The sequence below is a fragment of the Podarcis vaucheri genome (genome assembly GCF_965113315.1).
Source record: "Podarcis vaucheri genome assembly, chromosome: 2".
Taxonomy (NCBI): domain Eukaryota; kingdom Metazoa; phylum Chordata; class Lepidosauria; order Squamata; family Lacertidae; genus Podarcis; species Podarcis vaucheri.
Genome location: NC_138760.1, coordinates 33,329,564 through 33,343,959, shown reverse-complemented (window position 1 = coordinate 33,343,959; position 14,396 = coordinate 33,329,564). Strand labels below are relative to the sequence as shown.

The window sequence follows — 14,396 nt, the reverse complement described above, 5'->3', positions numbered from 1 at the left end:
ACTCAACCCTGCTGAGCCCTGTTTCAAATTAAGTCGTCTTCTTTATGCGTAAGGGGTAGTAATTAAGTCCTCCTTATGCGCAGGGGTTACTAATTAAGCCCTCTTTCTGCCTAGGAGGTCGTGGTAAAAGGTGGCGCGTGCCTACAACTCACCTAAGCCTATGCTGTCTGGGTGAAAGAGGTATTCGAAGGAGACTATGGTGAACGTGGGTGGGAGGCTGCCTGCCTGCCGCCGCCACCCGGAAGGTGGGCGCCATCCCGTGTCCTTTGTTATTCGCTGAGGAATGTGTGTGATCTGTAATCCTTGTCTCCCCCCCCCCACCGGTCCCTTTCATTGTCTTTAATTTATCCGCGGATCGGTCCTTAGCAGTGTACCTGGAAGTCGGCGGGGGCTGGCACAAAACAATGGCTGCCGCCGCCATGTGTGAACACATGCGAGAGTTGGGGTGGGGTAGGGGAAGAAAGCGAGTTAAGTGCTGGCGTGCCTCTCCGAGGTGGTCCGAGTACATAACCTGACCGTAAACATTGCTTTCTCCATTAAATAAGTGCGCGGGGGCGTCGGGGCAGAGCCAGCTTCTCCTCTCTCCTGTCCCTTCCTCGCCCACGTGTGGGTGGGCGCGTGTCTGAGTGAGGCATCGCGCGTGAGGGCAGAGTTGCCCTTCTCCCTGCTCGGTTGGAAGCGGGCGGGGACGCCGACATGCGTGGACTGGGAAGCAGACGGCTGTTGTCCTGGGTGCAGGCAATGCGTGGCTGAATGTGTGTGCTTTGTGCCAGCGACACCCGGTAGCCGCGATTCCCGCCCGTCCTTCCCCGCGGCCCCTTCGCTGCCCCAGCCCTGCCTCTCGCTCCCACCCCCCCGCCTTCCTTCCCCATTCCCCGCCTTTCCCCGGCTGCGCTCCTAGAGGCTGCCGCCAGGGCAGAGCAATACAAGAGCAGGCGGGGCCGGGGGCGGGCGGAGGCGGAGGCGGCTTGCCGTGGGATGAGCCTGGCTTCTGGGAGGCGGTATAAAAGCGTCGGCGCCTTTCCCTGCCGCGCTGCAACGTACTCGGATCTTAGCTGCAGCGTTCCCGGTTTCTCCCGCGCTGCTCTCGGCTTGAGCTCTGCGCCCCCTGCCTTGGTCTATGGTGCTTCCCGGAGCCCCCGGCACCGTCATGTCGCGCTCGGAGGAGGTGCATCGGATCACCGAGAATGTCTACAAGGTAAGATCCGAGCGTCCGAAGCTCTCGGGGGGTGCGGGGGAGGTCAGCGTTGCATTCCGTTGCACTGCACTGTTTGCTTCTGGAGCAGCCTTTCATCTTCCGAGCCTCTTCCTTTCCCTCTCCTACTCCCCCTTCAGCTGCACCGGGACTCCCCGTTTTGCGCACACCTTCCCCCTGCCGCTGGCTGGTAGCGGGGCCGGCGCTGCATGCCAGCTTTGCTTTGTGTGCCTTGCCGAGTGGCACTCACCTGTTGCAAGATTTTGTAGCTTTCCTCGCTTCCTCCCTCTTTCTCACCTACATTTCTCTTCTCTCTCTTTCCCCACCCCCAATCGAATTTCTAGTTATTTCATTTATCCTGGGGATGCACCGGGTGGTTCTAAGCGCCCCCCTTTTTTTGCCCTGGAAACAAATGATTTTAAAACACCTGGCTTGCATAACAAGAGTGCCTGGTTGCCTTCTCCTCTATCCGTCCAAGTGTCGAGATAGTCCTCTTTATACTGATCGTTTTGTAACTACGGGAAGCTCCCTGCCCCCGCCGCCCCAATCCTGTGCCGAACTCCTTAATTTAATACTGCTTTCCTCTGAGGTTATAAGGTGGAGATGGCTAGAATATCATACTTCCCAAGGCGAGAGAGTTTTGTAAACGACTTTGTTAGAAGTGTGTGTTGTACACTTCTCCGGAGAAAAAGAGCCCCAAATAGGAGAGTCATTTATTATAAAATAAAATAAAAAGCAAACCAGCAACTTTTCTCCTAACCCCCTTTTTTCAAAATGAGTTTGTTTTTAGTACAGCACTGGATTTGTTTCAAAAGAATCCCTGTTTGTAGGGCAAATACCAGTATCTTAACTTATTAATTATTCCGACTGGCTAATGCTAGTTAGATTGGCCTGAAGCAGTAATTTGCTTTCTCTTTGTCAGATATTATTATGAAAGTACTGTTTATTCATTTTTAAATAAGGTTCCTTCCCTCCCATGCTATCATGTTTGGCCTATCCCCCCCACCCCCTTCTTGCTTTCTAAATAGGGGAAACAAATTGGTTTTGTTCTAAAATGGGTATAGGAAGATGTCTTATGTAAGGGCAGAGCTGACAGGTGACTTGTGTGCAGGAGTCTTTTTTTTTTTTAAAAAAAGAATTAACTTTTTTCTCTTATATGTAAACCTGGTCTCCTATACTAGATTCTGGGCAGTTCCTATCCTGGGCAAGGGTAATTCACAAAGGATAATTCACAAAACAATCCTATACACAACCCTTGACTTACTTGGAAGTCGGTCCTACTCATTTCAATGTTAGTCATGCCAAGGTAAATGTGCGCAGGATTGCAGCCCGTAACAGAGGAAAGAGAATAGATGAGAATGGAGAAGAAATCAGGATTATCTTCCCCTGAGTACAGGTATATGTGTTTTGTATGGCTTAAAAATTTTAAGGGCATCTCCAGACATGATCTTTCCATTAATTCTAGAGAGATCCATTGATTTGCTAGGGTGTCTTTAACTCTGAAACTGTTGGGTTCTTCTGAATTTGGAGACTTGGAGTTCTTTGCAACTGTTCATGGTTTTCTAAGTAGATATTCTAAGGCTTCTGTTGAATAGTTTTAATTATAAATGTTCCTTTGCTAAACTACTTCTCTGCTAGGTCAAATCAGCGTGGTATATTAGATGGAGGCAGGTGGTACCTAAATAAACTGTTTCTTGCTTTTAATAATGTCACACTTTCCTTTTTATCCTAAGATTTAATCTCCTGGCTCATATAACATGTTTGAGTCTATTTAAGTAAACGAAGAACAATAGAAAGAAAGAACTACTTGAGTTAAAGGGGCCCTGGATCGATAGAGGCCCTTAACGTATGTGTATGTGTCTCTGTGTGTGTTATTTTCAGATATTGTCATACAAAATTGGCCAATATTATGTTCATTTATGCTGGGATAATATCTAGTTAAATATCATGCCATTCAAAAGCACGTGTCCCTCAGTAAACACACACCAGTTACTTGATAATTTCTGGGCAGTTGTTCAAAATCTGTTGTCCCAAGGCATATGTACATGGTGTTCTGTTTTTTAAAATAAAATAATAGAGCTGCTGTTACACAGTGCAAGCCTGATTTCCCCAATGCCTATGCCACACGTTCTTCTACCTGCACATATTTCAGATGCAGGAATTGTCACCTATGTGTACAGATGGTGTTGTTGATGTAGTGCTTCTGGCTTCATATCACCTGGAACAAGAAGTGCACCTCCTGTGTTGCGCATGGAGCACAAAGTATTGGAATTTCTCATGTAAATATTTGCTCCTGTCCCCTTGCTCCCAATGGCACCTAGAAACAATGGAGCAGTTTCCGTTTTGTCATAAAGGCTCAAAGGGGGGCTGAAGCTGACCTATATCAGATTCCATGTTTGTCTTGAGAGTGGCTAATTTGGGCCAATTTTTATACGCTTTGAAATACCCTTGGCCTTTGTTTTTAAGTTAGGCACACTTCCACAAGCAACCTTATTGTTAAGACTGTAATTAGTTCTATGGCTGTGGTTCTGTTGGGGATTAGCGAAGCTCTGAAATATTTCCCCTCTCCCTATCTTTTGAGTTTGACAGCTAACTGAAAATATTCTTCTGCTGTAAGAACGAGGGTAAATTAAAATGGTTCTGCTCCACTAGGCCTTATGAGCAACTCTTAATAAAGTCTTGCTAACTTGAGAATGTAATGCGGGCTGTCATGCATTAAACTAGAGCCAGTTGCACTATTGTCTGGGGTCAGTCTCTGCAGTCTCTGTTCCTCTCTTTAAATGATTACAACATTAAGTTATCTGTGAAAAGCATGAAGTGCCTCAATTATTAGGCTCGCACCATTTAACCTTGCAGGATGTCTTAAAGCTGCCTTTCTTGTCATTTTTCTCTCTTGTGCCCCGCCTTTGTGCATTGCTTGATATATGACAGCCATCCTTAGCCATTGAAAATTATTTATTTGATGAGAGAGTGAATCTATCTCCCACTCATTTTCCCCTTCCCCTCACGCATTATTATTGTTATGAGCAGGCTGATAAATTTCTTTGTTTCATAGATTAATCAGGATCCAAACAGCCATGGAAGTAATCCTCTCAGACCTCTCAGACTGTCCCAAGCTGCATGGCAAAGTGCTTTTGAAACTGGGGGTGGGAATTTCAAAAGCTGTTTGTGATATGGAAACTGTTCAAAGAAGAGTGGCCAATGCATGGACCTAAGCAGCTCTTTGGATGGGATGAAATTCTACTTTTACAGCCGTAGGCATACGGTATATACATCCCCTCATCCATAAAGAGTCTGATGATAGCTATGGGTTATACCAATGGCTTACATTGGAGATGATGGAGGCAGTGGACCTATGACCCTCCATATCCCATTAGCCCCAGCTAGCATGGCCAATGGCTGGGGATGATGGGTGTTGAAGTCCTGCAAAACCTGAAGGGTCACAGATTCTCCATTCCTGGCTTACTGGGGGACTGGTCTAGTTACAGAGAGTTCTGTGTGATATTTGGTATGAACCCTTTGTTTGTTTAGGAGTCTGGAACCGCAGCACAATTACGTGTCACTGCTACTTTGCAGCTAGTGAGGCAAAAGAGGGGTGTTTCTGCCTCACTTGCCAAGTACAGAATATTGTGTTTGTTCTTAACTCAAATCTATCTAATACTAGGCTGCCACATCTGTATCTTGAAGAGTCAAGAATCCTTCTTTAATTATAGGAAAAATTAGTTGGATATGCTTGCTGTGTAAACTTCAAAATGCTCGTTCTCCCGGCACAAGTACTGTTAACAACCAACCACATGCTGTCCTTTTTTATACTAGCAACTAAAGTGTGTCATTGCACTTGACTAGTGTAGCTTCAGCTGGAAAACAGCCGCATTATGCATTTCACAAGTTGTTTTCATTGGTAGGATCTGGTCACTTCACACTCCATGGCAATAGTTGTGATAATCCAATTGTATTGTCAGCACTGGTAGTGTTGAGCCTGGAGCTGAGAGACCCAGTTGCAAACCAAACACAAACATACTTATGTAGCAATGTTTATTAAAAACAGCTGTAGACAGCTACATAGTATATGGTAGATGGACAGAAGAGAAGTAAGCACTATGGCAATGCCTACAACAACTAGGAATAGGGGTAAGGCTATGCAAATACCACAGATATTCTCTGAGCTACACAGAGCATGAGGTTACATCCCTCTGGACATGCTGGAAGGAGCTCTCTTTTGGGCAGTTACCACTTGTTCATTAATTTCTCTAGCTTTATGAACACATCTTCACAAGTGACCTCATTGTTGACCATGGTTTGTGTCCTCTTACAACACATTTCCTCTTGGCTGCCTTTCATGGGCAACTAATTTTCAAAAGAACTTCAGTGGATGTTACCTTTGGGTGTATCCCCGTGTTAATGATGATAGATGGTAATTTAGCATTTGTAAAGTGTGTTTAAAGCATTTAGACCTGTTTGTCATAGCTGCGTAATTCTTGGCAAGTGTACAATGGGCCAATACTATAAGTCTCAAATTGCTGGTGGGTAAAAGCTGAGTTTAAGAGAAGTTTACCCAAGAACAAGATTTGAACTAGGGATTTTCCAAATCAGACTTATTCATTATACTGCATCAGTGGGTCTCTTGATGCAGTACTACATGATGTGTGCATAGCCTTGGATTCCCTGTTAGTTTGCATGGTCAGTTGTTAGTAGAAGGGACATAGGTGAGGCATTCTGTACAAGAGGAGAATACGGGAGACACTATGCAATACTTATTACTGTTGGTGTGTGAATAGATGCAAGGAGAAGATATATTTATTAGATGTTACCCTTCCTCACGTTTGCAAGTTCAACAGGGTGCCATCCCTTTGCATCTTAAAAGGGAAGCTTAGATAGGTTAGTTTTTAGCCTTTTAGTTTAAGTAATCCAGGATGCTTTAAGGCAGACTGGATTTCCCCCTTAAAACAACAATTACATAAGCAAATATTGTAAAAATTAAAAATAACATTTACTCAGAATGTAAGTGTTCTTTGTTGAAGAGTGATAGATAAAGCAGCTTTGTTCAGGCAGGTTTAAAATGGTAATTCGGTTACAAAGACGCACTTAAATATATCTTAAAATGTAAACTGGGCGTGTAGCTCAGACCTAGCAGATGCTCTTGCATTGCTGGCAGAGCGGAAGGAGATGAAGAGGAAGAGGGGGTGCCCAGGGAGGGAGGAGAATATATAGCTATATGTTCCCCCCCCCAGCAAGTTTATAGAATATATGTTCCCCCCCCAGCAAGTTTATAGAAAAACTTTTGTGAGCTTCAGCTCCTATCGTGTGCCTTATTTAGCAAAACATGAGTTGTTGGTTTGACTGCATTTTAAATATCCCACCATTACATTGCAGAAGGTTCAGTAAACATATAAGGGGGTAAATGTGGATCAGTTACATGATTACATAGATCTTCTCCTAACCCTGTCTGTAACAGCTCACAATGGCATTTGTGGCCAGGATGATCATTTTCTAATGTATAGCAGGCTAATTCTGAAGCAACACCTCTTTGTTCTCTTGTGCCTTAATGGGGACATGTTTTAAATTTAATCAAACCCCTGCTGCTGCTTGCTGAAACATTTTTAGTCCCAGTTACATAAAAAACGGTTAAGCTTGTGTTGGAGATCATGTTGGCAGACTCTTCACTTGCGGTCTGAATGAATGGTCTCTTGTTGAAAGATTGCCCCTAATAAGTGAGCTGGGGCAAGTTGGGTGACTTGAAGATTGTGAGTGCTTAAGCTAAGCAAACAGGAAGAGAAATGTGGCTGAACAAGTAAACTGGATTCGGCCCGTCCTCTGAAATAATAAAACACCGGGGCCTCCGAGGGCCATTGCTTCTGAATTATAGTCACTGCTGTTAAAGTTGTTGTCTTTTGAAGAGCTGTGCTAATGGCATGTTTGCAGCAAAGGTAACGATTTCTCTGGGAGTTCAGGAACAGGGCTATTGTGATCTTTCTTGTCCTTGCCGTGTTGGCAAGGACTGGAATTATTTAACTTGGCAGATGCAGATTTCTAAGAATTATTTGCCTCCCTTTATTGTATCTTTGTACTGGGATCAGAGGGGGGAATTGCCTAAAGCTTCTCTACCACAAATAATAAAAAAAGGGAAACCTAGGCAGGGCCATTGTATGGAAGCAGAACTCCATCACCTTTCAATCTCTGTTGGGCTTGGATTGCAGAGACTTCAATCCTGTGCATGTTTACATTTCAGTAAGACCCACTGAATTCAATGGGGCTGATTCCTAGGTAGACGTGCACTAGATTGTACTATCAGAGAATTCACATTACTCTTCGAGTGTACAAGAATCTTTTGAACAATTAAATTGGATGTGGTTGAAATGACAGCAGGTTTCACAAATCAGGTTCTAAAGCTAATGAAATTTGTAGCACTGTGTTTAGTGATTAGTGCTACAAATGAAAGGATCTTTCGCAGTGTTTAAAATGATCTAGGCCTAGATAACTATTGACCAGTGAGCTTGACATCGACACCAGGAAAAATCCTAGAACAGATAATTAAAATGCCGGTCTGTGAACACTTAGAAAAGGATGCTGTCATTACTAAGACCCAGCATGGGTTTCACAAACTGTTAGGTGGATTAGAAGTTGGTTAACTGGCCGAACCCAAAGAGTGCTCACTAATGGTTCCTCAACATCCTAGAAAAAAAGTGACACAGGGGATACCACAAGGTTCTGTCCTGAGCTTATTGTTGTTCAACATCTTTATAAACAACTTTGATGATGGTATTGAGAAGATGCTCAACAAATCTGCAGATGACACCAAACTGGGCCCCACAATTTAAGAAGGGTATTGACAAGCTGGAAGGGCATTCAAAGGAGGGCAGCCAAGATGATCAAGGGTCTGGAAACCAAACCTTATGAGGAACAGTTGAGGGAGTTGGGTATGTTTAGCCTGGTAAACATGATAGTCATCTTCAAATATCTAAAGGGCTGTCACATGGAGGATGGAGCAAGCACCTGCTCCAGAGCCTAGGACCCAAACCAATGGATCCAAATTACAAGCAATGAGATTCTCACTAAACATCAGAAAGAACTTTCTGACAGTAAGAACTGCTCAACAGTGGAATGGACTCCCTCGGGAGGTGGTTGACTCTCCTTCCTTGGAGGTTTTTAAGCAGAGGTTGGATGGCCTTCTGCCATGGATGCTTTAGCTAAGATTCCTGCATTGCAGGGGGTTGGACCAGATCACTCTTAGGGTACCTTCCAACTCTACAATTTAGGTATACAGTAACACCCATCGAAAATATTCTCCCAGAGCCAATGCTAAGTTTTAGTTTCTTGCAGGCTGTTAAAGATGGGAACATACCATTTGTTGCTTCTGCTCTGTCATTAGCCATACATGGTACTTTACAGAGTAATGTAATGTACATGGGAGGAATTCAGTGTAGCACTTTGACCATTGTTCCATCAGTGCAAGCTTTTCTGTTTGCCAGATGGAATGACCCACCCTCTTTCCCCTTGCATGCTTTTCTGTGGGTTTTCCCCACACTCTCAGAGCCAGTTTGGGCAGGGAATGTAGGCAGGGACAGTTACCCTTATGTAGCTTTGGTTATAGTTAGGAATGGAAGTTAAAAGGTTAAGCAAAACACTTAACAGAAGAAAGGGAGGTCTGAGCTGGAATCAACAGCATCCTTCCGTCATTTTTTTCCTTCTAGTTGTTGATATTTCTGTGAAATCATCAGAGTTACAGTTTGAAAGGCAATGTCTACAACCATCTGCTGTTCATGATCGTATACACTTTGGAAGTTTACAGCATGCCTGAAACATAGCTGATAGAACATTGAGTGTAATGCACTGAGGGTCAAACCCATGAACTTGTTTGTACTGTAACACAGTGATTGGACTTCAGCCAATAATAGGGGGCCGTTGAAATGCTCAGGTTTGGCTTACTGTGTGAAAGTCCTGTTTGCTTTCTTCTGCTGCTATTTATGCATGTTAAGTACAGGAACAGATTTCAACAAAAGATGATGAATTCTGTGCGGTAACATGGCAGATGATAATTATAAAAAGCAAAGACACTTTCCGTTCTTAGTCCATATTGTTAGGAAGATCAAAAGAAACCCCAGTCTTTTGTAACATTGCACCTTGTAATACGTGCGGGTTTAGGGGTATAGGATAATAGTTCCACACCTTTTGTCTGAACTCCAGTTGTTGGTTTTTTGGGGGTTTTTTGGGGAGAATAATGCAAATGGCTCCAGGATTTGGCACAATCTTATATCCACTTCAAAGCTAAGAATAGCCATCCAGCCATGAAATAAACCATGTGAGAAACCCATTCAAGACCATTATTTTGTTTGGTGTCTTTGTAGAAATGACACCATGGTTCCATGGCACCCTGATATATTTGCCGCCAAATATTCAAACTAAAGGATGTCTTGACTTACATTGTTCTGCCTAGTGTGTGAGCAATTATATGCATAGAGATTAGTCTTTGTTTCTCATGCTATAGCTGTTCTGCTACTTTAAAAATAAATAATTAAAATCTGTTCAAACTGGAAAGCGGGGAACCTGTGGCCCTCCACATATTGTTGGACACTAATTCTCATATTTGCCTCTGCTAGCATCGGTGTATCTCCCAGCCAGAGCAGTTGATCAGCTCTGGCCAAATTATGTCCTTTAGGTAATTCCTTTAAATAAGGTTCTTAGGATAATACAGGCAAATATAAGGAGGTGTTGGTGTTCTGCTCCAGAGTGTATGATCTCTGAAGTTTAATGACGACTTAAAAAGCTATGTTTATCTAATTGCAAAAGATGGTAAAGATGGAATTTGCTACCAGTTCTTATGTGATGATATTCCAGTTTTTTTCTGAATGAGATCCACATGTTCATGTCATATGTTTGTCAGGGAATTAAAAAGAGTTAAAAATAAACCCTGCATTTTGTAATCCATTGACACTTTGTGAATGCTGTTTGTTATGTTCTAATGAGAGCTCTTCCCTTTCTGGGTGTGTTAGATATGTGGCCGGGACCTGTTGCGGGTGTGCCATAGTGTAGGCTTTATAAGAGCAGAGAGTGAATAACTACTGACACTTCTGAGGTAAAGACTGGAAATCGGGAAGGAAGCACCGGGTTATATTCAATTATGTTTTCTTCAAAGCAGACCCATTGAAATTAATGAATCTAACTTTGGGCATATCCACCCCTCCGTTTGCATCGCTGCTAAATTAGACCAAGCAGCAACTGGGTTTTCAGAGGATTTCCATTTGTTCCAATTTCGCACTAAAGAGTGTGTTTTCTCGGGGGAAAGCAGTGGGGCAAAGGCAAAACTGCTCAGACCTGTGCCTAGAAAGCATGTGACAAAGAGGAAAACCACTTGGAGCCGTACTTTCTAGGCAAGGGACAAGCGGAAATGTAGACGAGCCCTTAGTTAAATTCATTAACTTCTCATTAATTTCAATGGGTCTACCTTTAGTTAAAACCTAGTTGAATACTACCCAATATTTTGATCTTAAAGAGAAAGCCATTTTCCCCAACTGCATAGTCCTCTATAGGACTCCTTTGCGGAACATATTTTCTTCTGGTTGGAAATCACCATAAGCTTTAGTGAGGATGGTTTCAGTCAGAAAGACTAACAGATCCAACTTATGCAAGCCATAAGGGTGATCCTAACTTCTACAGGAAGTAGGAACAGAATGTGCAGCTTGCCAGATGGAAAGTTCTCTTCTAAGCTTGTTAGATTGGCAGTGAATTTGTCTGTTTCCGGTAATCTGTTGCATTTCATCTTGCTCTTGGCTTTCCATTTATCATGATAGCATTTGGTCGTGGTATGCCTTCTAGGGTTGATTGCTTGGATAGCTGCGTTCAGAAATCCATGGTATGGCAAGGATACCTAGATGGTCTCCTCATACAGTAATCTTTCTATATTGAGTGACACCAGCTGGATTTTTATCAATAGCTGATCATTCTAGAGAGGGAAGACAATCTAGTGTAATTGGTGGAATGTGGGATCTTTCAGCAGTTCTCCTGACCCTTTACTCTGAAGTCTGTTTATCTAGCAAGATCTAGCGGATACCACCCCCTTTTTCTCGCCCCCCACCACCTCAACAGTGGTCCTTTTAAGACCTTGGTGGAATCAATTCATGGACCTTAGCATGGGTCTCCAGGATCAGGAATGCTAGAGAGAACAGAAGGTTTGACTCTATCTCTATTAGAGTTTTTGGCTACTGTTATTCTTTTGTGCTCTTCCAAACTCTTCATGTGTTCTGTTTGATTTGGCTTAGCCAGTACTGTTCTATTCTCCTCCCTCAAATATACCTGTATGTTCTTTCTCTTGTGTTCCAGTGATAAGTTGCAGAAGCAAAAGTTAAATGTTGTACATGGATGGAAGAAAAGGCGCTTCTACATACAATATATTTGATTGTTGCCATTGGTGTGGTTTGGAGCATACTACAAAAATGACAAAGGCCCAACTTAACTCCTGGTCTACTGGTCTCGCTTCGCCCCTGTGGTGCTCACTAAGGTCAGCGGTTCAAATAGGTACCACTCCGGCGAGAAGGTAAACGGCATTTCCGTGTGCTCCTCTGGCTTCGCTTAGTCATGCTGGCCACAAGACCCGGAAAAACTGTCTGCGGAAGCGGACAAACGCCGGCTCCCTCAGCCTGTTAAAGCGAGATGAGCGCCACAACCCCAGAGTCGTCCGCGAATGGACTTAATTGTCAGGGGTCCCTTTACCTTTAACTACGCTGTAGCTGAACATGGTATTCTAAGGAAGGCTACAGCAATACCTAGCTGCCTTCCCTCCTCTGTTGGGGATGCAGTTAGGAAACCAGCTGCTTTCTGCAGCATGTATCATTGCACATATCAGAAGAGCTTCAGCTTTCTGCTTCCACATGGTAGTTTTTCCTAAGCCACCCAGCTGCTTTCTGCAGCATGTATCATTGCACATATCAGAAGAGCTTCAGCTTTCTGCTTCCACATGGTAGTTTTTCCTAAGCCACCCTCCTTAAAACGGCTCTGATTCTAGAGAACTGCGATTACCAGAGCTCTCCCTCAGAATGATTACACTTAATGAGATAGTGGAAGGAGCTGTCACCCTCCCCTTCACCACTGCTGCCACCACAATTGGCTTGCCTACACATGTGGAATAATTACAGGGGGAGATGGAGAAAGCTTGGCACCTACCGCCAACGTAATCCCACCTCCCCCTCTACTGTGACTCATCCTGGTGGACTTCTTTGTAACAGAACAGATATCATTGTGGCACCGATAGGAGTCTTATCACCTCTGCTGGTGCTTTCTGAAAATTTACATCAGAAATGTACACCAAGGAGAAATGCAAATTCGTCATCCTATTCACAATGTTTAAAAGTGTACTAGAGTTTTGTGTGAATATAATCACAACATTGGGGGTTATATATTATGTATACCCAGAATTAAGAGTAGGAAGATGACCCCCACCGTTCATAAGTTTGTAATTTAATGGTCTGTTCAGGGAGCTATATCTCAGCTTTGCCATTATTGGAAACTTCTACCCCGGTTGGATTTGAAAATAAGACATTTTCACGTGTTAAGAGCGGTGGGCTGCTTCATCCTGGCATTTATTTTTTAAAAAACTTCCCTCTTTCCTCTTAATCTTTCTTTGCTTTGGATGAGTGTAGCCAGAATTCCTGATCATGACTTGCTGCACATCAGATGCAGTAAATGTCAGCCCAAGCAAAACAGCTGATTGCCTTATTATCTCAAAGTCCAGAGGGAAGAAGAGAGATTCTTTTTCAAATGAAGCCAAATTAGAATGGTGGGTGGCTGTCACATCCTGGCAGCTAGAGGGGGATATGCAGGTTGACAGAAGAGAGCCCGCCCCCGCCCCCAGGCTATACTTATGCCACTTTGTATATGTCATGCTTTATGATCACCCCTTCATGCCTCTGGCTGAAACTGTGCTCATCCCAGGAAATGTTATGCAAATATAATGGCTGAGGATGGTTGGGGTGAAAAAGGGTATGGATGCATCACTAGGAATGCCACATTCTGTGTTGTGATATGGTCCACTGTGCATTTTTGCTTAATTATCTGCTAACACATTTTTGCTCAGTGTTTTGCTTGTACTAAAATGGATGGATGAGGACTGACAAAAGTCAATCTACTAATCCTGGGATGGGGAACCCAAGGCTCTCCGGTTATTCTTGGAATCATAAAATCCTGGATTTGTAGAGAAGGAATCATCAAATGGTAGAGTTGGAAGGGACCCTGAAAGTCATCCGTTGATCTCCCTGCTGCAATACAAGAATATTTTGCCCAACATGGGGCTCAAACACACAAAACCCTCCTCCAAAGCAGGAATTCCACGGCCCACACAGCTTGATTTCTGGTGGCGTTGTGGCACTGGTTGATTTGCTGGTGGGCAGCTCCGCCTGCTTGTGACACTTGGCTGTGGGGATTCGACAGGATAAGAATCTGGCCCACTGGTCAAATCCAGTTCCACACCCCTACTGCAGTCTTCCACTCTGTGTGCCTGTAGAGTTGCTGAAAGGTGTTCTAGGCCAGCTGCCGTTTGGAGGAGAAAGCTGGTCAAGGTGGGCCTTTGGCCTGATCCATCTGGGCGGGCACTCCTTTGGTCTACATCCAACCACCATTAGTCCCAGCCAACATAGACTATGGTCAAGGATGATGGGAGTTGTAGTCTAGCAGCATCTAGACAGAGACGGGTTTCCCATTCCTGTACTAATATATCGCAAGACTTATTTCCCTTTCTCCCATAGGAAAGAATTGGGATCCATGATGTGGGTTTGTCTCCGCCCATCTCGTCACTGTCAGAAAGTCTTAAAAAAACAACAACAAAAAACCTTGAGGATTGTGGCAATCACACAGGGTCCCCAGACGTTTAACCGTCTATTGATCCCTGTGCCACCACTGTGCTTGCTTCCCCGCTGCCACAAACCAATTACTCTCTGGTAAAACGCTGAGTCCAGTCAGTTGTTAAAAGTGAACCAAAAGACAAGTTTATTTTACAAACATTAACAAGTTTATGGTTTCTCAGATAATATTCCTGTCAGTATCTTAACTTTAGTTTCTTTACCGGCCTATACCTTCCTACTGATTATCTGAACTGTTTGACTGACTCCTCTTAACAAATTCTCTCACTCTCTCACACCAGACTAGCCCAACCCACAGACTTATCTTCTCTGTCTCTTCTAACTCCAGACTGTCTTCTCAACAACTCTCTCTA

At 43.8% G+C, this 14,396-nt stretch overlaps 1 protein-coding gene across 4 annotated transcripts in view; it reads left to right on the top strand.

Moving 5' to 3' along the window:
- The first annotated feature begins 961 nt into the window (after positions 1-961).
- Positions 962-14,396, top strand: part of BAIAP2 (BAR/IMD domain containing adaptor protein 2) — a 136,924-nt gene continuing 123,489 nt past the window's right edge. For 2 of the 4 annotated variants that reach the window (XM_082212560.1, XM_082212562.1), the window contains exon 1: positions 963-1,198. In XM_082212560.1, coding sequence (XP_082068686.1) covers positions 1,121-1,198 — 78 coding nt within the window. In that variant the 5' untranslated portion in view covers positions 963-1,120. Of the gene's footprint in view, positions 1,199-14,396 lie in introns of all 4 variants that reach the window. The other 2 variants (XM_082212561.1, XM_082212563.1) reach the window with 2 other exon arrangements.